Raw genomic sequence first — 21,731 nt, forward strand, 5'->3', positions numbered from 1 at the left:
CCTGTCAATCACTGCTCAGGCACGTACACGCATATATAGCGTTCTCCCCTCCCCCCTCCCTGTGCACGAGCTGCAGAAAAGTTTTCCAAAACTCCGGTGAATATTGGAGAGGCTTTTCAGAGGTGGCGTGGCTGCAGGATTTTAAAGATCTGAAGAACGATGCAGACGTAGCCACATTTCCTCTCAACAGGTAACATAATTACCATGAATGATTTATCTTTCAATTGGTTATTAGTCGTCAAAAGTCCACAAAGCTATGTTGGTGAGGATGATAGTAACGTTAGCACAGTGGTCGGTCTGATGTGATGCTGAAATGGCTAACGCTATCCTGCTAGTTAGCATCGTTTTACTGTTGGTGAGTAAAGTTAACGTTGTGTTGGTGTTTTAGTTATTGAACATGTTGTCTGTCTGACATGCCGGCAGTTCTGTCAAACTCCGTTGTGTGGGAGGGGCTTAGGAGACGGTTTGGGCTGCAGCAGAAAGGGAGGAGGGACTGAGAAGTTGTCGATGTTCAAATTTGTTGGCAAAGTCCTGGATCTTCACAATCTTACCTACAGCAGCTTTAAGGGTATGTTTATTGGTTTAATTTGGGTTCCTGCCCATGCTGGTGTGGAGGGAAATGAGAAGGTGGATATTCTGGCTAGTGAGCAAAGCAGAAAACAGTTAAATCATTCATCAGTACATATGTACAAACAACATGGCAGGAGTACTGGGACATTAGTGAAACAGGAAGACATCTTTATAATATACAAAGACGTGTTGGTGATGGGAGGAAGGTGGGCTTTAAACGTAGGGAAGAAAATATCATTACTCAGGTCTTAATTATTCATTACATAAAATAGGCAAATATTCTACTGGAAAATGAGCATACTGTCACCAGCCAGAAACTGATGAAAACAGTAAACTTATCAGTTATCGCCGGTGATCGATTCTGCTCAGATCTGGCTCATCTCAAACGAGCCAGATCTGAGCAGAATCGATCACCGGCGATCGCCGCCCAATGCATGCCGGTTAGATTTGTGTCCGACTTGATCTCGACTTGCTCTGACGTCATGCACACGTGGGCAACGATAACCTCACGAGATCAAGGCGGCCGCAGTTCTGACCGTGTGTTCATGGACATTGGAAAAACATTTTCCCGAGTGAAAACGTCACGATTAACGTAACTTCCTGTGGGAGGTGAGGTGGGAAACTCGGGTTGGATTTTGCTAACCGAGTTTCCCAACTGGTGACGCGTTGCTGACAACTGACGTTTGACGGAGGCGACTTTGGTTCACTGAACATATTTCAATGATAATAAACTGTTTATTGTGGACAAATGCCTCTGCCACAAACATTCACAGACATATCACACACACACACACACAAACATAACATGTTTCAGATTATTCATAAATAGGCCTATGTCTAAAAAAAACAAACATTTCCGTGTCTTTTCCCGTTGGTTGTCCTGCAGATAACACAAACACACACCTGTCCATGTGCTGTTTGGATGCTCGCATAAGAAAACAGCAGAAAATCTTCTGTTATTGTGGCCTCCATGTTTTCACCACCTGATGCTCTCGGCTACAGCCAACCGTTGTGGCAGTCATGCAACAAGTTGTTATGCCAAACGCCCAATATAACAGAAGAAGAAGAACATGCATCCCGACCATGTGAACGCTGCCAGTCGGAAAAACAACGTAACCAGGGGGGCGGTCTCTGTTATTCCCAGGTGGCATAAACGCAGCATGAGATGCAGGCAGCGCAGTTGCTCTCCACCAACTGCAAGACCCAGGCGGACTCAGGGCATGCTGGGAAACGTCAGCCTCTCCGCTGATCTAACAGCTGATTGGTTCAGAATCAACTCAACATGATGATGTTTTATATAAACTTTTTATTGATTTTGACTTGGACGGATTTAATTGCTTTGTCTGATTTAAAGGCTTATTCTGTACAGAACACCTGTTGTGTTGCTGATAGTTAGGCTATGTTTAGAAGTCAGAGAGACTAAATCTGTTCAGATTACTGCGGTGGCCGACAGGGGCAAACACCCTGCAATTTAAGAAAACACATAGGCCTACAAATAGACAAAACACAAGCAAATCCCCAAAAACAAATGCAACAAAAAAACGCTGCATCCAGATTACACAACGGAAGTTCTCCAGGCCTCAAGAGGGAGCAGCTAGTGCAACAGCTGGATTTTCAACCTCGTTATAAGCAGTGGTTAAATTGGGCCGGGGGTCTCCGGGCCTCAGCCCCATGGATGTATTAAAGGTCCCATGGCATGAAAATTTCACTTTTATGAGGTTTTTTAACATTAATAGGAGTTCCCCCAGCCTGCCTATGGTCCCCCAGTGGCTAGAAATGGTGATAGGTGTAAACCGAGCCCTGGGTATCCTGCTCTGCCTTTGAGAAAATGAAAGCTCAGATGGGCTGACCTGGAATCTTCTCCTTATGAGGTCATAAGGAGCAAGGTTACCTCCTCTTTCTCTGCTTTGCCCGCTCAGAGAATTTGGCCCACCCATGAGAGAGAGAGACATCATGGCTTTCAAACGAGCAAAGAGGCAGTTGGTCAAGGCCACACCCCCACCCTCCACCTTGCCCCTCCCTCTCTCCTCCTCAATAGCTACAGGCACAGAAATGGCACATCCTAAGGAAAGATCATTATTGGACTGGCTCTAGTGGCTGTAATTCTGCACCAAGGCTGAATTTCGGGAAAGAGACTTCAGATACAGTATTAGGGGACCAAAAAGCATCCAAAGAGCACCATGTCATGGGACCTTTAAGAGAATTCACGGCACATAAGCCTGCTCGTTTTTCCAGATGTGCCTGCTTGCAGTCTAAATATGTCACATAAAATTTGATGAAAGTGATGCTTTTGAAAACATAATATTCTGACAATAAATGAAAGATTTTTGAAATGGCATGTCTATTTTTTCTTGGCGGATCTGAGATGAGAACAATCAGAACACGGCAACAACCCGCGCAGCACTGCAGACAATTCACCACCGCGGGTCAACTAGGCTACATAACGCCTCTACGTCAGTAGGATTAAAAGATAAAATGCCTTTTCCTAAAGCTAAAAACCCCGTTCGCAGCGGTGGAAGCTCGGTGCTCAGAAGCTCCACCGGCCGCTACGAGTTCATGTCGCTGACCAAGCCGTGGAACCGGTCCTCGCTGTCGCATCTCCTCCAGCGGCAGGGCTCCGAGCCGGCCACGGAGAGCCCCACTCGGTGCAGTGTGTGCGTGTGTGTGTGTGTGTGTGTGTGTGTGTGTGTGTGTGTGTGTGTGTGTGTGTGTGTGTGTGTGTGTGTGTGTGTGTGTGTGTGTGTGTGTGTGTGTGTGTGTTTGTGTGTGTTGTAAAGAGAGAGATTGGGAGAAGGAAGAAGGAAGTTTGTGTGAGGTGGACCTGGTCACCACAGACCCAGATCTTCTCAGCTGTTACTGTCATAATGCTGCACTGTCTCTTCATGTGGCACATTATGTTTGGCACATTGGTCACTTCTTATATCATAACAAAGTAATACAATGTGTAATCATTGTAATGTAAATGCTAAATGCCTTAATATCTGTTGATACTACAACAATGCAGAGTATAGGCTCTTAACCTTGCAGTTTTGCACATATCATGTAAGACTCAATTTCTCCATTTCTTTGCACAAAACTCTCCATAAAGTGCCATTTAATGGGTTGTTTTTTTTTTTTTAAAAAAAATCCCAGGGGGGCAAACCCCCGGACCCCCCTAGGGAGACCTAGCCTCGGCCTCAAAGACATGAAGAAGGCATACAAAGATGTGATAATTGATCAGATTGAGGATCTCCAGGATGAGCTCGGGGACATGATGGAGGATGCCACTGACATCCAGGAGGCGCTGGGAAGAAGCTATGGCACGCCTGAAATTGATGACGACGACTTGGAAGCAGAGCTGGATGCTTTGGGAGACGAGCTCCTGATGGATGACGACAGCTCCTACCTGGACGATGCTTCAACAGCTCCTTCCTTCCCAGAGGGCACGCCAGGCGACAAGTCGGTCAACAGGGACGGTGTCCTGGTGGACGAGTTTGGCCTTCCTCAGATTCCTGCTACATAAAGGAGCAATCGGAACACTCATGCTAGTTTTACATGTATCTTCGCCTTTTTTTTGTATTTATCTAACCAACAATCCCAGCCTTAGGGTGCAGCATTGAAAACCAGAACATCTTCTGTGCAACCAATGATGAACTACAATTTCAGGCATCTTTAATTAAAAGTTCACTATTATTCTATGAGTGAGCTTCTATATGTATCTGAGGTGATTGTTTGAATTGGGATTCTCTTAACTTTGTACAGGTTCTGCAGCGTTTGTCGCCAAGAACAAAATATATTGAATTTTTCAAACCATAAAAAAAGAAAGGAAAAAAAACTATGATCCATGGGAGGGGAAAATAACAATCACCAATGAAAAGCACGTTTTTTTTTAGCTTTATAAGGATTCACTTCCAGCCAGGCATTCATTTATTCATTCATTCAGTGCCAGATGAGTTAACCGCAACCGTGATTTTTCTGTCTTTCTATCGGGTCAGTTCATGGTTCACGTCGATGTCTTCGTGTTCTGCTTCGCCTTTACACTCTGGACGGTCTTTGTGCCTTTTAGCACGGCAGTACAGACGGACCTTAAAGGCAAGCTCATGTGTTTCATAGTGTTTTCCAGAAACTAACAAAGTTACACACTGTTTTCGAAGTTATGAGACACCTGTATGAGCGTGACAACATTAATTCTTGCACAGACTTATAATAATGTGTGATGTTGAAAACCTGTTCTAAAATAATTTGAACTTAATTATTTATTTAGGAGAAACAAACACTAACCATAGTATTTAATAATCACCCCTTTTGTCACTCTATTTCCACCAGACCATGAGATATTTTTTTATTAAGACTAAAGAACATTTTGTGAAGCAAACTTATGGATTTTAAGAGACCGTTGGTGTCATCTAGTGGAGAAAAATGTCAATAACAAGTATCTGCGTCCTGCAGCTGATGCGGTCTGCGCAAAACTCCTCGAGAGTCCCTTCAGCTTGTTCATCTTTTTTTAACTTTCGGTTTCGAAGCCCCACAAAATGAACATCCAGATCACAGACTGAACTTGATTACACATTATTCTTGCAAAAAATAAAACCAACCCGTTTTTTACCTGTTGAAGTTATCAGGGAGTTTTCAAAGGCTTTCAGTCTGTATATTTAAATATAAATACATGTGTGCTCATCTATATTAAATATAGCTCTTAATCTGTTATTTAAGACATTCCAATTAAAAAACGAAATATTATTTTTAAGAATAGCCTATTTATTACCAATGATCAACAGAGGAGAAACTCCTTAAACGTCAGTGAATCAGGAAATGAAACCAATGGCTCTTAAGAGGCAGATTAGGAAGGAAATCTGATTGACAGCAGAAAAACTACAACAACAAATTTATAAAAAGACAATGCACTTTAATTTCATATGGAAACATAGGACACATCACCTGAAGACAACAGTTGTCATTAGTGGTGGGCTTGTTTTGGGGATTTTCAGTAGGCCTATCAATTTTTAAGAGACCATTCCTGGTAATGTAACACCAGGATTTTTCACGCCACACACCCAGTTCTAATACTCCAATTATAATATAAACAAGCAATTATTATTAGATCCATGCCATGGATCCATGGCATGGATCCAAGGCAGGAATGTATCCCCATGGATCCAAGGCAGGTATGATCATGCCATGGATGAATCACCAATGAATAGCTATATGGTGGTAACGTATGTGCGTAAGACGCAGCTTCATAAGGAAGCACCTCCATGAGCACTTCCAGCCAGGCATGCTGGATGAGTTAACCGCAACCGTGATTCTTCTGGTGGTCTTTCTACCGGGTCAGTTCATGGTTCACTTCGATGTCTTCGTGCATTTGCTTCACTTTTACACTCTGGACGGTCTTTGTGCCTTTTAACACGGCAGTACAGACAGATGTTAAAGGTAAGCTAATATCTTGTGTTTCGTAGTGTTTTCCAGAAACTAACAAAGTTACACACTCCTGCATGAGCATGACAACATCCAGTTGTGTCATCTAATGGAGGAAAATGCGCCCAACGCCTCAATGTTTACATACAAACACAAAAATAACAAGAGGCAGTATGCAGATTTCTTATTAGTTCGTGAACTTTGAAAACGGTCAGGTTATTAATTTGATCAAGTCATTTCAATGCGTTCGAGCTCAAAGTTTTGCAGAAAACTTTGGTACCAGTAACTCTGCTGCTGTGCTGTGCACCGTAACAGGCAGCCCTGTTGTAACATGTCGTCTCAGCTAGTACAGTGGTAGTCAACCTTTGCCTTTGCCAAACTGCGCTAGTTTGGAAGCCCCACCCCTTCCCCCGTTCAAATCAATATATATCAACATCCCAGACTGATGAGAACAGCAGGTTATTTGTGTTTAATTGTGTGAGTATCACATAGTTTATGATCATTATTAGTGATGTAGTTCAGTTTAAAACCCCGCAGATGCCCCTGTTCCAGCAGTTAACTACAGTCTATTGTTTTAAACTTGTGTTCTTATTTTAGTTTGATTCATAAAATGTTTTAAAGAAAAGGACTCTAAGAGTGTTTCTGCCTTCTTCTCAGGATGTGTCTGTTTTAAAACCTCCCCCGCTAATTACAGCACTTGATGAGCTGTACTACCTGCTTAGTAGGCTTTATATATAGGAAGTCTCATTATCCTCTTTCACAATCAAATGTTATTTATTGGCCTAATATATTTAATTTTCAATTTAGTAAAGAGTAGTTTTTAATATGATAACATGACATTGTTTAAGTGCTTACTGTTTTGTATTTTCAGTTAGATATTGTTTATAAGGAACTTTATGTTTTATTATTTAATTCAGATTAGTTGAAAACTTTATTTGCCGTTTTAGGCTACTTTGATTCCTTTTATTTATGCTTCTTTTATCTGAGGTTGCTCACTGACATGAAAACGCTTTGAGTAACGTCACATAGCCGGCTGCTCTGCAATGTTAAGAGTGATTATGTCCCATGCTCCCTTCCTATGGTTATGTCTGCGAGTTGAATCACTGGCGCCATCTTCTCACAGAAACATAGTCCTGCCACTTATACAGTTTTATTTAGTCCTAACCCCAAGTCTTTAATTGTTAGATTTCTTCTGGACGAAAAGAAACGTTGCTGTAGTTGTAGCTCATATTGTTTTTAGCAGTTGTGTGTAGGTAATAAGTAAGATAATCTCTTCACCTCTGTCTCCTCTCACAGGGAGAAGATGATCTGCAGCATCCTGCTGCTCATCATCCTGACCTCCTGTGTCTCTGGTTAGTTTACAGCTTCACTTTATTATCCACTAACACTAAACAAAGAATCACTAAAGTGTCCACAGAAACATGTGGAGATGGAGTTTAAAGTTGTCAGTGTGTCTGCTCCTCACTTTCCCTCTCTGTCTCCTCAACAGGAACATTTGTAGTGAATGTGACACAGACCTCCTATCAGGCAGAGGAGAACCACAACATCACACTGGAGTGGACCTTCACAACCAACCCTCACAGTTCCTCCAACTCTCTGAATATCTTCTGTGAACTGTTAACTGATCTCAGGCCTTTTTGTCTGTTTCATCTCCATGAAGGAGTTGAGGTCCCAGAGTCTCAGGATGAACAGTTTGCAGGACGAGTCCAGTGGGACAAAGACGTCCTCAGAGAAGGACGACTCAGACTTCATGTGTCCAGACTCAGGACTGAAGACTCGGGACTATACAAGTGTGATGTGCTCACAGATTATGGGAGGAACTCTGGTAGATGTTGGCTCAATGTCACTGGTAAATTGATTCATTATAAAAAGTGTTGCCCAAATCTTGCAATCTGATTGGTTCATAGCCGTGATATAATAACCACAACGGCTATAATCGGACTCCTTTGCACATTCAGCATCACTCCGCATCTGAGAAAACCGTTGACTGATGGCTGGTTCCTCGGAGAGAAGCACTGCCAGGACACAGAGCTGGTTTAAATTTAAACTCTATATTTAGAATATTTTCAGAGATTTACCTCGCTGTCAGACAGCACTTTACGACGGGGAGCTGAAGTCATTTTACCGCCCAGAACACGGTAGTTGCTGCGCTACCGCTGCCTGAAATAGTTAGTTTGTGTTATTGTTTGCCTTTCTTTAGCATTGTTGTTGGACCAACAACTCCCCAATTCAGCACCTTTTTAGATAAATAAGAACCTGAGAAAAAAAGTACTTGGGAAAACCTCAATCCTTACACTTCCTTCTCTTTTAGTGAAATGTTTTTTCTTCACATGAATGAAACAGAGGTGTTTGGTCTCTTTACAGCAGCGAGGGATCGACCTGAACCTGAGACACCAAACACAACAAGTCCACCACAACCAGAGAGTCGGGGAAGGATCGGTCTCTACTGTGGACTGGGACTGACAGCAGCAGCTCTGCTGGCTGATTGTTTCTGTTTGTTCAGACTCAGAGAAAAGTTACAGTTCTGCAGTTGGAAACAGTTTAATCAACAACTCTAATAATGAGACAACTCTGGTAGAATCCAGTTACATACCACAGAGCCCCAGAAAAAAACTAGTTCCCTATTCCCTATTCCCAAGAAGCAAACCGAATATTCACCAATTTAAAGGCTTATTCTGTACAGAACACATGTTGTGAGGCTGGTAGTTACGTTTAGAAGTCAGAGAGACTAAATCTGTTCAGATGAAGGATCATCTATTGGTAACTAAAATAAGCAACAGATCGCATGTAGAGCATTTTGACAGCTACTCTGTCATAATAAAAACAACTGGAGACTGTGTAGGAGCTGATATATATGGGTCTGATAACATTTTATTAAATCGGAATTGGACCACCAGTGTTTGTGTCACTTCCTGTTCAGCCTGAAGGCTGCTGGAATCAGCTGGAAAACTGTCCGACTTGAGAGCGGACTTTTGTCCCCGCCCCCCGCTGCTGCCACCTGCTCTCGTCTACTTTACAGGCGAGACGCAGTTCATCTCGAACGAGCCTAGTTTCTGTTACTAACGGGTCAGTTCATGGCTCATTTCGATGTCTTCGTGCTTTGCTTCACCTTTATGCCGCCATACACCTTTACACTCTGGACGGTCTTTGTGCCTTTTAGCACGGCAGTATCCTACAGACGGACCTTAAAGGTAAGATCATGTGTTTCGTAATGTCAGGGCTCTCAAGTTTTGAAGAGAGGCAAGAGTGACATCTCTTTTTTGGAAGAGTTTTGGAGGAGTCGTGATATTTTGAGAAAAATAAAGTTATAATAGTCAATATATTTCAGAAAATAATCTACCTGCACCATAGTCTGCTGTGCATTACGTGATTGCTCTGCTGATACGGTAGATCTCAGACCTGACAGACACAGAGCCCCGTTTGGGTCTCTGGTCTCTGAATGAGCGAACGTTTAGGGAAGTGGCTGTACGCTGCTCTTTGCTTTTTTTTCCATTGGTTGTTGCGTTAAATCTTACCCAGATACAATAATGCTATTTTCTGATTGGCTATTGTGTAGCCCTTTTCTTTTTTTTGATTGGCTGATAAGTGGCAGGCTCGACTAAGAACTCCAGGGGAGACGCGCTTGATTCCTGCCGGTTCCATAGTGAGAGCGGCGCCGGCAGAGACATTTTGGGCACTGCGGCATATTAAATATATTATAAATAGTTTTTCTGCCTGAGAAATACAATGTGTGGCGGGAGTGCGTGACAAAAGACCGAATGAGTGACTGTCACGCTAAATGCGTGACACTTGAGAGCCCTGCTACAGCACAGTCAACCCCTAACCCGCGGCCGCCTCGGAGCTGTTGGTAACCGGCAGCATTCTGTCTGTATTCGGTCCATTTAGCAGACGTCTGTGGTGCGTTGTCCTGGATGTCTATGGTGGCGCACTTCCAAATGTCCACCTCACCCGCAACCAGCACACTCTGTCTCGCTTCCAGCAGCTGTAAAATCAATCAATAAAGACAATCAGTACTGCGCAAAGCGTAGAGGACCAGGCGCAAGCTTTTATTTTGAAAAGTAGAATCTCGGGGAGGGCAGAGGTCTTTCAAGGGCTCTGGGGGAGGCGATATTAGGGATCAGGGCGCAGGGCGGGTCTTGTCTAGAAGTTGCTTGGGTTTCATTATTCAGTTAATTAACACCTGAGGATGGCCCCTTGCGATGGGTGAATTTCAAAACTCTGCACCAAAATGATTTATTATTTTTATTAAGGAATTGTTTGATTTTCAGTAGGACAGTATTAGATGATGCCCTGTACTCAAATATGTAGGTTATTGCCTGGAACTATGGAACAAAGTATTTTTATGGCACCTCCAATTTCATATTTTTACTCATTTAACAGCAGTAGTATGGGACTTTGATTCCAAAAATCTTCTAAATTATACAGTAAAATTGTTTCATTTTCAGTATGAGTTTTTATCATAGGTGCAGGGTTCTAAATTAGCACCGTTTACCAGCCAAATGCTGGTGAAATATGCAAGTGGCTGGTAGATTTGCTTCACTCACCAGCCAAAAAACCCAATGGTAATCTATTGAATGGCTGGTAATATTTGAACATTCATTAGCCATTTGGCTGGTAGACGAAAATGTTAATTTTGAAGCCTGCATAGGTGTATCTATGAGTTTTTATATGTACATTGTATTAACACCTTATTTTGAAAACCGGAAGTAGGCTAGTCCCATGTGTATCATCTCGCTAACTTCGCTACTCGAACTAGGCTGGTTGAGTGCATTTAACACGCGTGCCGGTATAAGAGCGCACTACAAATTTAGCGTCGGCTGATTTGACCACGGAGATCCGAGTGTCGGCTGGCTTCGCAGTTCACTCCGAGGAGGAGTCCTCCCTATCGTCTAAAAACGTTACATTCACAACCAGGAAACGCAAACTCGACGACGGATTATTTATTTATTTTTTGGTGAATATCTCCACAAACCAATGGGTGACGTCACACATGCTCTGTCCAAAGGGTCTGCGTCATATCATGGATGTATCATATACTGTCTATGGCATCAGGTCTGCATGGTCTGAGTCATCCATTTGTATTCTGCACTGTGCACTTGTCTAGCACTTTTACAGAGTGAGCAGCATTTGGAGAAGGGCGGAGATAACACGTCTCTTTCTTTTTATCCGGTATTTTGATTGATAATTTCGGGGAGAGCAAGTCGGACACAAATCTAACCGGCATGCATTGGGCGGCGATTGCCGGTGATCGATTCTGCGCTCATCTCGAACGAGCCTAGTAAAAGAAAGAGAGGACATCTCTCAGATCTCTCCTGGTATGTTGATGGATGATTATGGGGACTTCGTGCGTCGCTTCACTGTTCCACTCTGGACGTTTATTGCAGCCTACTCTTTCTTGAGTGTGGTGGTCTGCACGACATAGGTAAAACCTAATTATTTTTTAATAAGACTAAAGAACATTTTGTGAAGCACACTTATGGATTTTAATGGACCTTTGGTGTCATCTAGTGGATGAAACCATAGGATGAAACTGATATTGGATAATAACGGTCTACATTGCAGCTGCGGTCTGCGCACAATGTTTATATTTACATACAAACACGGAAAATAACAAGAGGCAGTATGTGTGCAGATTTCTAGGTAAAATCTAAACTGTATGAAACGCAGTTTAGCTTGCATTCAGTTTATTTAAATGGGTCCAATACGCCCCTCGTGTGTCGCTACAATTAGCTTGTTAGTTAACATTTACCGTATATATATATATATATAATATATATATATATATATATATATATATATATATATATATATATATATATATATATATATATATATATATATATATATATATGGAACTGCGCAACTGCGCTGCCTGTCTCAAACTGCGGCCGCCTTGATCTCGTGAGGTTATCGTTGTCCACGTGACATAGCTGCGTCTCAGCGTAGTGTTCACACACCTTCTTATTTCTGTCTATGGTCACACACTCACTGCAACCATAGTTGACAGTAAAAGAAAGAGAGGACATCTCTCAGATCTCTCCGGTATGTTGATGGATGATTATGGGGATTTCGTGCGTCGCTTCACTGTTCCACTCTGGACGTTTACTGCAGCCTACTCTTTCTTGAGTGCCATGGTCTGCAGCAATACGGCCGATGAAGGTAACTCCTGGCAGTTTTGTACATGAACTCGTTGATATTTTGGGCGAACGTGAACTGAACGTACCGTATTACTGCCTGATGAACGTTACCGTGAACTCGTTCATTCTGGTGTCTGTGAACGCCACGCTCTCTCGGTTTAACTTCGTCCAATAGGGCGCCAGATTTCTACAGAGCCTTCCAGGCTGAAAACCACGGCTAAACCACACAGTAAACAGGCCTTCATATGTAGCGGAAAAAACACCCATTCTGGCAACACCAGCCACCAGTCACACCGCCCTATGCGTCATCAAAACAGAAAGCAGCGTGGAGGCTTCGTATGATCATTTAAACCAGTTTTATGACGAGGTCGGTGAGGATGGTGACAGTCTTACATTTCTGTGCAAACTTTGCCAGTTTAGCTGGAGATATTTGCATGAAATCAGTGAATATTCAACAAGGCCCTGCCGTGCGTTCTGCTCTGCCTCTGCCCCTCGAGTGCCAGACTGTTTGTGCTGAGATAGGCCTGCACATTCTTCGTATGAGATGGCCCACAATAACAATCATAAATGATCACGTTTGCGCATGACTGACGTTTTTCATTTTTACCCCCAAAACGGAATAAAGTGTTACATGTACATGTTTGTTGTACATGTAACAGTTAGTTTTCGGTACGTGAGGCAAAGATGAACCTACTTTACTGTTTCAAGGCTTGCATTTTCCCATGTTAAATTGTGATATCACCAGTTAACATGGGCGTATATTTCTCTCCTATGTTAACCTGTGTTAACTTAGACTAAAAGTTCAATGTATAGATAGAAATCTTAAAATCATTTCAGTGGTGTGTAGTCTAGTGGTATAGATGACATAGAAGCTAGTCAGTCAACTTTTTTGTCCATGACATGCAAGGTTCAAATCCCAGCTAGATCTCTAGTGCGTTGTTTCATTTTATTTGTTATCATTCATACAGTATGTATCGTATTTGTGTGGATAATGCTTAAACGGACATGTGTTACACATCAACTGGTGATGTTTTCAGCGATATCCATTATTTTGTCTCACTTGCAAACACTTTGTGAAAATGTGAACCTCTGGCACTCGAGGGGCAGAGGCAGAGCAGAACGCAGGGCAGGGCCTTGTTGAATATTCACTGATTTCATGCAAATATCTCCAGTTAACATGATCACCAGCTAAACTGGCACACCGGCTTTCAGAAAGAAAATCTGCACAACAGTCCCATCCACAGCAAACCTGACACGGCACGTTGAACTGATCGGATATGAAGATGAAATCTGACGCATAGTTTCAGTGTTAAAACTGATAAAATAATTGCTGTCTGTGGTTCTATATTTGGGCTGTGGCAATAATTTTGAAAAATAATAGCTCGCGGCAACATGTGGAAAAAACTGTGCGCTTATTTCATTTTTGGAACTGTGAACTTAGTTCAAAATTTTGAACTATGAACTGAACTAGTTCATTTTAAAATTTTGTGAACTGAACTTTGAACTAGTTCATGTAGAAAGTGAACTTTCCCAACACTGACTCCTGGGTTAGCCATTGTCAGCAATGCCAGTTGTCTACAACGCTGTAGTGGCAATCTGTCCACACAAAAATGCCACTGCAGGGAATTAGAAACCATTTCCAACGCTTGCTGGTGCAAATAATGAGGTCCGCGCCATCGTCTAAAGGTTAATTCTTTATTTTATAAATGCATATAAAAACACTACAAAAAGACTGACTTGAAAATATTAAAACCGAGCAGACGAGATCTAAAAACATCACTCGCACACAGCCGAGGTAGGAAAACTGTGTTGCTTCCAAGATCCTAATTCCTCCATCCTCCCTTTCTAACCTCTGATCAGCAAACACAAAAACAGGCACGCAGGTGACGTAGCAAACAACCATTCACACAAACCTACCACACACACACACACCACACACACACACACACACACACACACACACACACACACACACACAATTCTAACCCTAATCCTAAAACCAAGTCTTAACCCTCAAACAGCCTTTTAAACTCGTGGGGTCCAGCATTTTGGTCCCCACGAGGCTGTGCAGACCCCACAAGTATACTGTAGTCCCCGGTTTTTGGACCCAAACGAATATAGTAAAACAGGTACACACACACACACCCCCCCCCCCCCACACACACACACACACGGTGCAAACATCATTTTTGATCAACCCGATCTCACTCGCAAGCGGTACAAATAACACAGGTTTCTACCGTGTACGTAATGCTGAAGTGAAATTTACGGGCATTACATACGCGGAGCGCCCAATTGAAGTCATGGGGACCGGTGCGTTTTATATGCACGCAGCTCGCGTCGCCACGTTGTGTGTTATCGCGAGAACAGCATCACACACAAAAACATAGATATGGTTGGGTTTAGAGAAAGAATGCAGGGAAAGGCTTTAATAACCCAAGAAAATCACAAAAACACACTAATAAACGGTTGGGTTTAGGGAAGAAACATTGGGAAAGGCTTAACAAAAAAACACTACAAAGTCGCAAAAACGTGCCAAAAACACACTAATAAACGGCCTAAAATCGCCAAACACGGGACGCGAACCCCGGTCTCCTGGGTGAAAGTCCTGTGTTTTTCCCATCCACCACCGCCAACCAACCTCCTTATGCGGGCAAACGTCCCTTCATACTATAAACGCAGTGGTTTCCATTACTGTAATTGGAGCGCTCCGCGTATCTGCTGTACGCACTATTTCAATTTCGCGTACACATTGCACGTATGTCACAGGTAGAAACCCGTGGTATTTGTACGCTTTTCAGTGAGACTGGGCTGTTTTTGATAGATAGATAGAAGTTTGGACACACCTTCTCATTCAGTATTTTTTTATTATTATCTACATTGTGGATTAATACTTAATACATCAAACTATGAAAAAACACCAATGGAATTATGTAGTAAAGGAAAAAGTCAACCATAAACCAGAATATGTTATATTCATATTTTAGATTCTTCAGAGTAACCTTTTGCTTTGATGACAGCTTTGCACACTCTCAATCAGCTTCCTGAGGTAGTCACCTGAAATGGTTTTCCAAAAGTCTTGAAGGAGTTCCCAGAGGTGCTGAGCACTTGTTGGCAGCTTTGCCTTCACTCTGCGGTCCAGCTCATCCTCAAATAGCCTTTACACAGCCTGGAGGTGTGTTTGGGATCATTGTCCTGTTGAAAAACAAATGATGGTCCCACTAAGCGCTAACCATATGGGATGGCATGTCGCTGCAGGATGCTGTGGTAGCCATGCTGGTTAAGTGAAGTCAAGTTTATTTATATAGCACGTTTAAAACAACCAGAGTTGACCAAAGTACCGTACGAATTGAAGTGCACGGCACAACAAGTAAAATCAAAGCAAAAGGAGTCATAAAATAACACAAATAAAAATGTAATGGCAATAAAAGCAAGAAAATTCAGTACAACATGTAAGAATCAAAGAATAAAAAAATAATTAAATAAAAATAAAAGATTATTAAAATGCTAAAAACCTCTAAGAGCACGCAAAGGCCATTGAGAACAAATATGTCTTGAGGTGTGTTTTAAAACTATCAATGGAGGGGGAACATTAAAGTGGGAGACTATTCCAAAGCTTTGGAGCAGCCACAGAAAAGGCCCGATCTCCTTACCCACTGTTCTCGATCGAGGAACAGTTAAAAATAAATTGATTGGAGGATCTAAGAGGCCTGGAAGTGGAGTAGGGGCTGAGGAGTTCTGAGATATACTGGGCAGCCTGACCATGTATGGCTTTAAAAACAAATAAAAGAATCTTAAAACCAATCCTGTATTTAATAGGTAGCCAATGCAGGGATGCCAGAATCGGTGTGATACTTTCACTTTTCCTTTTGCCAGTCAGGAGTCTCGCTGCAGCTTTTTGAACCAGCTGCAGGCGAGACCAAGAGGAATGGCCAACACCCAGGTACAGTGAGTGGCAATAATCAATCCTGGAGGAGAATAATGCGCGGGTGACAGTCTTCATGTCATCAGAAGACCGGTGAAAAGCATCCATCACACCATCACACCTCCTCCTCCATGCTTCCATGCGCGGGGGACCACACACTCAGAAACCATCCGCTCGCCTATTCTGCGTCTCACAAAGACACGATTGGAACCAAAAATATCACATTTAGACCCATCAGACCAAAGTACAGATTTCCCCGATCGGTTAAAAAAAAGAAATACCAATGTAGGCTCCGATCCGTTACTTTTTTCAATATTTCACCCGGAGATGTAGTGGAGTAGAAGTATAAAGTAGTATAATATGAAAATCCTTATTTTATGCACCAATTTATGGTGGAGTTGTCTTCATTTATGTGAAGGATAACACACAATTCAGGAAGCAGGTGACAATTTAAAAAAAAATATAATGGAATATAACTCAGTAAGCAGGCTTTTACTTTACATCACAGAGATGTGCCCTGATCTGAGTTCACTTGACCCCCAAAAAGTCCAGTTTGTTTGATTAGTGTGAACAGTGCGTACTGTACAGGGTTGGTTGAATCATGCCCGAGTCTAATTGAAAAGGTGGTCTCGAGTACGATTATGTACTTTATTACGCAAAAGTTTGGGAATTATTATAAGTAAATGGACATTTTCCCTCTTATTTTCCAGATCAGCCTCAGGTGATCGGGGCGTCTCAGCCAGTCGTGGCCGTTCTGGGTTGTGATGTCGTCCTGCCGTGTCACGTGGAGCCTTGTCTGGACGTGGAGGAGCTGACGGTGGAGTGGTGGAGGCCGGACGTCCCACCGGACCCTGAAGATCCACAGAGCAACTACCGGTATGTCCACTGTTACCATGACAAACAGCACGAGGAGAACATGAAGAAGCCAGCGTACGCCGGGAGGACGGAGATGTTCACAGACGGCCTGAAACACGGAAACATCTCGCTAAAGATCAACAACGTGGAGCAGTCTGACCAAGGGAGATACAGATGCCAAATACCACAGTTGGGGAGTGCCTCAGTTATTATGCTTCTTGTTGGTAAGTTGGAAAATAAACATGTTATCACTGAGTACGTTTACATGCACTAACACTATTATCCAAATATGCCAAATTTCATACGGGTCATGTGAACAGCATATTTTCATTGGATATTCAGAATAAGTTCTTTTTCTGAATTTAGCATTTTCTGATTAAGTCATAGGGGATATGCCGGTATCATTCAGAATCTGCAGCTCAATCAGGGTGTAAACATCACTTACAGATTTAACCTATTTCTCAAAAACTTGACTGTTCCCGTAAAGGTATAATACCTCTTTCAAACCTAGGGCCCTATCTTGCACCCTGACCCAGCGCAGTGCAAAGCCCGACGCAAGTATCTTTACTAGTTTAAGGCCGACTCATTTATGGGCCTTTTTTACAACACCAATGACCTATACATTGATATTAATTGACAAAAAAGTATTGGAAATATTTAGAATATATTATTTAAGATAACGCTGTTGCTGCTTCTGCTGCTGCAAGGTTGTGTGTGTGTGTGTGTGTGTGTGTGTGTGTGTGTGTGTGTGTGTGTGTGTGTGTGTGTGTGTGTGTGTGTGTGTGTGTGTGTGTGTGTGTGTGTGTGTGTGTGTGTGTGTGTGTGTGTGTGTGTTGTTAATCTTGCACAGTCAGTCTTTTTGTAGGTGTTTTTAAATAAAGGATTAACCTTAAGATTAAGACGATGGTGGACCTCATTTTTTGCACCCGCAAGTTTCCCTCCAGTGGCATTTTTTTTGTGGACAGATTGCCACTACTGTTATAATAAGACAGCTTTAAAAATGATTGTTTTGTCAACAACTACTGGAATGTGACTGCTGTCCTATAATGTTTTCTGAGTTATTGCAACTCTTGTGTTTTCAGAACCATGCTCCGTTACACCGACAGATCCCGGAGATCTCCAAACTCCAGAGCCAACCGATGAGACGGATGCTAAAGGTGAGACAACAGACCAACTCTGTTAGTGCTTTGCATTCAAGAACACACTGAATCATGCTTATATTTTGTGTGTCGGTTGTATTCCAGTAACTCTAGCCTTTTCTTCACGTCAGGTGGTCGACTCTATCTGAGCGTACTGATCCTGGGTCTGTTTGCCTGCGTCTTACTGATCCCGGCTGTTGGAGTGGGGGGATATTTACTTCATAGAAGGTATCGAAATCAAAACCAAAACTAAAACCAGCGCCCAAGACGAATCACCGTCGATGAGGAGCGACTTGGCAGCTAGCGGCGGGGTTTAGGTGTGTGACGGCTGCGACCGTTTGTTCAAAACAACAGTGTGATGGACAGATGGTTTATGCAATCACCTGCAAGGTCTTTATTTATAAGTGCCTGCCCTCTCCCAAACAGTTTACTACAACTGCTTCTGAGATGGTTCTGTGTAACAGACACATATGTGCACTATGTAGACACCTGTAGTCAAGACAATGAGAGTAGAGGCAGAGAGTAGCATTGTCTTGACATATAGGGCCTTGCTCACTTCCCAAAATTGTACCTGCGCCCTCGAAAATGCACATCGAGGCGCAAGGATAGAGCATCGAGGAGGCTCCTCGGAGGAGATATAATCAAGGATACAACGATGTATCCTCTGCGGAAGTCTTTTCACCCCGTGTAAGGTAAATCATTATAGAAAACACTCATGCGTTAATACATCATTTAAAAAGAGATAGAAACGGAGCCTACAGGGACCGCCGAGAAACGTAGTGTAAAATGTTGCTTGTGTGCCAAACAATACCAAATGCGTTTTTGTTTTTTCCTCAATCTAAGCTTTACTTCCACAGCAAAATACTGCATATTCTGTGACTCTGTCTGATTGCTTGGCCTATTAAACAAATACGTAAAGGAAAAGAAAGACGATCAACAGCTAAATCAATCTCATAGTTGGTAACGTGCCACAGAACTTTCTGTTATTCTCCAGTTTGACAGTCCGTTATAACCGAAAAAGAACATAAATAAACTACTTTAACGTAGATTTTCTTTAAGGCTTTATTACGTGGTATCTGATCGGTGCATAAACTCCAGTACAGCGTTTTAGGCGGCATCGATACCGATACCGTAAAAAACGCCTGCTTCATTTTCCAAAAGTTGCCACTCTCCTCTTTCTGACCCCGACCACCCCAACATGGCTGACTCGTGATTAATAATTTATTTATATTGTGCCCCCCTGGTGGCGCTAGGGCTGCACGATATGAGGGAAATATGGGATATGCGATAACGTTGTTGAATATCACGATAACGATATTACTTGCGATAAATAAACAGAAATTCAAGTGTATTCACTTCTGCATGTCTGCTGCTTTCAGTATTCTGCTAAAATACAACAAATTGATTGTTGAATTTAAAACCGATAAAAGGAAATTATTTCCAACACTCTTTTATTAAACAAATTGAAGATTGAGTTAAATATAAAAGGCACCACTTAAAAAGTGAGTAAAAATTAGTTTTCTACTGATATTTTCTTGTAACTAACACAGAAAATCTCTGCGTGTCTATATGTCGCAGCCTTACGTGATGTTTTGTTGCGCCAGTTGATATTGCGATGACAATGAAAAAACAATATATTGTGCAGCCTTAGGTGGCGCTTCATTAAATATACACCTTTCCACTCATTGCCAGAATGTTAGGGGAGACTACACGTTGTACACGGTAAATGCCTAACAACCAATTAATCGATCGTCGATTAATCATTAGTATCACTGATACAATCATTTGTAGTATTTTACACTAAAATAGCCTCTAAAGGCTATAGCCTACATACTGTGTATGTAGGCCATAGGCTATAGCCTACATATACTGTGTATATGTAGGCTATTGGCTGGGGATTGGGCAAGGGCCATAATGTGTCTGTCCTGCTCAAACTACTGCACTTTAAGTTGTTAAGAGTTGTTTCGGATGTTTTCATTTTATTTATTTTTTCAAAGTTACAACAAAGCACTTTTAGAAGTAGAAATGTAGCTGGGACAGACAATTTGCTTTATTTGTCAATCCTTGAATCATATTTAAAATGTACTTTATAATATCACACAATTTCGAACAAATGGGAACCGGCTATGGATCATGTTAAATGGTGACATCACAGAAACTTAAACAATCTGTAAAGACGACTTTACCTTTTGATATTATTGAACGTCTGTTACATTCAAGCCATTGCCAAATGAGTTGCTACAAAGCTAGGGTGACCAGATTTCCCGGAACTAAAACTGGGACACTTTGCACGTGACCAAAGCGCTCGTGCACGCACACGCTTTTTAACGCGAACATGTGCCAGCCCAGGTTAGACATAGACACAGACAGATATAGACACAATTTTGCCAACAGCACACGTAAGCCTACTGCTCACAACATAATGAGGTATCTCAGTTAATATTCATGAATGTTCTTGGTATGTAGCCTACATGTCTAATAAATAATATTAAAAGACATTGCGTCAGTTTCGTGGGGGGACCAACTTTAGTTTTCAGAATTAAAGCATTCTTTTGGAAAATGCACCCACTGAACTTGTGAAAAGGTATTTTTCAATGCATGACACTAAACAAATTATTTGGAACTGTTGCCACAGGCTTGAACTAAAGTTATGGTAACACTTTACAGGAAGGGTACATGAATTATTAATTAATGCATGAATTAATTCATGATTTGTGCATTACTTGATTCCTTTATATCTTATGAATCATCATTATAGGGGTGCAACAGAGCACAAAACTCACAGTTAGATCGGATCAAGGTTATGAGTCACAAATCGGATCAATTTTCAGATCAGCACAAAAAAAACAGGCTTTTGTTGGGACTCGGGACAAGCAAATTCAAATCGGGACTGTCCCGATCAAACTGGGACGTCTGGTCACCCTATTAAAAGCTAATCAGCTCCGTACAACTCTCTCTGTATTTCTCAGTATGACTATGTTCAGAAGATTGTGGCATCCGGTGACTTTCCTACGGTGGCCGAGACGGTTCAACACAAATACAAAAGCTAAAACAAAAACCCAAAAGCTACAAGAAAAATACAAAAGCTACAAGAAAAATACAAAAGCTAAAACACAAATACTTAACATACTGTAGGTTTCAGCCCCTCTCCCATCGCATGCTTTAGTTTACTGGACATTATAGTAATGAAAGTATCAGGACTGCATGTAACCGCTGATACGTGTAGGTCATACACATTCCACAGTTGGCATGGCGGAGGCCCATTAGTGGTGTCTCTGTGCGTTGTGCTGCCGTCTTGAGGACAAAGTTTGACAAGTCTTTGAACCAATAGTAGACTTTTCCACTGTGAGTGACCTTTTTTAAGGCTCTGACACACCAACCCGACAGCTGTTTGGCAGAAAAGGCAGTCGGACTGATCAGTCTGCTCCCCGAGGTCCAAAAAGTGCCTCGGAACACACCGAAGCGACGCCGACTTGAGCGTACTTTCTGCGCGTGCGCGAGACGTAACACGTCTCCATAACAGCAGGCGGCGCTAATCTGTATTGTCGCCCAAAAAATGAAAAACGGAAATGACGAACGCGTCACGTGGGTCCGGCTGCTCCCGGATTTCAAGGAGACTGTCTTGGCGGCTTGTTCGGAATACAATCTCGTTTTATACGAAAATAGTTAATGAAACGTGTTTCTGAAAACATTTTAAGCGAGAAATAGGCC

General features: G+C 42.2%; 3 protein-coding genes across 5 annotated transcripts in view; all 3 read left to right on the top strand.

Moving 5' to 3' along the window:
• Window positions 1–8,753, top strand: part of LOC120572171 — a 284,405-nt gene extending 275,652 nt beyond the window's left edge. The window contains exons 1-4 of one of the 3 annotated variants that reach the window (XM_039821346.1): window positions 5,809–5,979; window positions 7,261–7,316; window positions 7,454–7,813; window positions 8,329–8,753. In XM_039821346.1, coding sequence (XP_039677280.1) covers window positions 7,268–7,316; window positions 7,454–7,813; window positions 8,329–8,522 — 603 coding nt within the window. In that variant the 5' untranslated portion in view covers window positions 5,809–5,979; window positions 7,261–7,267 and the 3' untranslated portion in view covers window positions 8,523–8,753. The other 2 variants (XM_039821345.1, XM_039821348.1) reach the window with 2 other exon arrangements.
• On the top strand, window positions 3,046–4,155 carry LOC120572542 (charged multivesicular body protein 5-like). The gene is made up of 2 exons (XM_039821872.1): window positions 3,046–3,215; window positions 3,703–4,155. Exons 1-2 carry the CDS (start codon window positions 3,046–3,048, stop codon window positions 4,070–4,072), a joined length of 540 nt encoding a protein of 179 aa, XP_039677806.1. The 3' UTR covers window positions 4,073–4,155.
• A 3,109-nt stretch (window positions 8,754–11,862) lies between the features above and the next one.
• LOC120572175 (butyrophilin-like protein 9) lies at window positions 11,863–21,035 on the top strand. Its single transcript, XM_039821349.1, has 4 exons — window positions 11,863–12,123; window positions 16,737–17,105; window positions 17,964–18,038; window positions 18,152–21,035. Exons 1-4 carry the CDS (start codon window positions 12,009–12,011, stop codon window positions 18,271–18,273), a joined length of 681 nt encoding a protein of 226 aa, XP_039677283.1. The 5' UTR covers window positions 11,863–12,008; the 3' UTR covers window positions 18,274–21,035.
• Window positions 21,036–21,731: the final 696 nt, after the last annotated feature.

This window comes from Perca fluviatilis, chromosome 14, assembly GCF_010015445.1.
Source record: "Perca fluviatilis chromosome 14, GENO_Pfluv_1.0, whole genome shotgun sequence".
In the NCBI taxonomy this organism is placed as follows: Eukaryota; Metazoa; Chordata; class Actinopteri; order Perciformes; family Percidae; genus Perca; species Perca fluviatilis.

Bases quoted from the DNA above. Each gene is read 5' to 3' on its own strand.
- LOC120572542 (XM_039821872.1), top strand. From the start codon at position 3,046: ATGCCTTTTCCTAAAGCTAAAAACCCCGTTCGCAGCGGTGGAAGCTCG. The intron at 3,216-3,702 runs GTGCAGTGTGTG...AAAAAATCCCAG, and splicing joins GCCACGGAGAGCCCCACTCG to GGGGGCAAACCCCCGGACCC.
- LOC120572175 (XM_039821349.1), top strand. From the start codon at position 12,009: ATGTTGATGGATGATTATGGGGATTTCGTGCGTCGCTTCACTGTTCCA. The intron at 17,106-17,963 runs GTAAGTTGGAAA...TTGTGTTTTCAG, and splicing joins AGTTATTATGCTTCTTGTTG to AACCATGCTCCGTTACACCG. The intron at 18,039-18,151 runs GTGAGACAACAG...TCTTCACGTCAG, and splicing joins CGATGAGACGGATGCTAAAG to GTGGTCGACTCTATCTGAGC.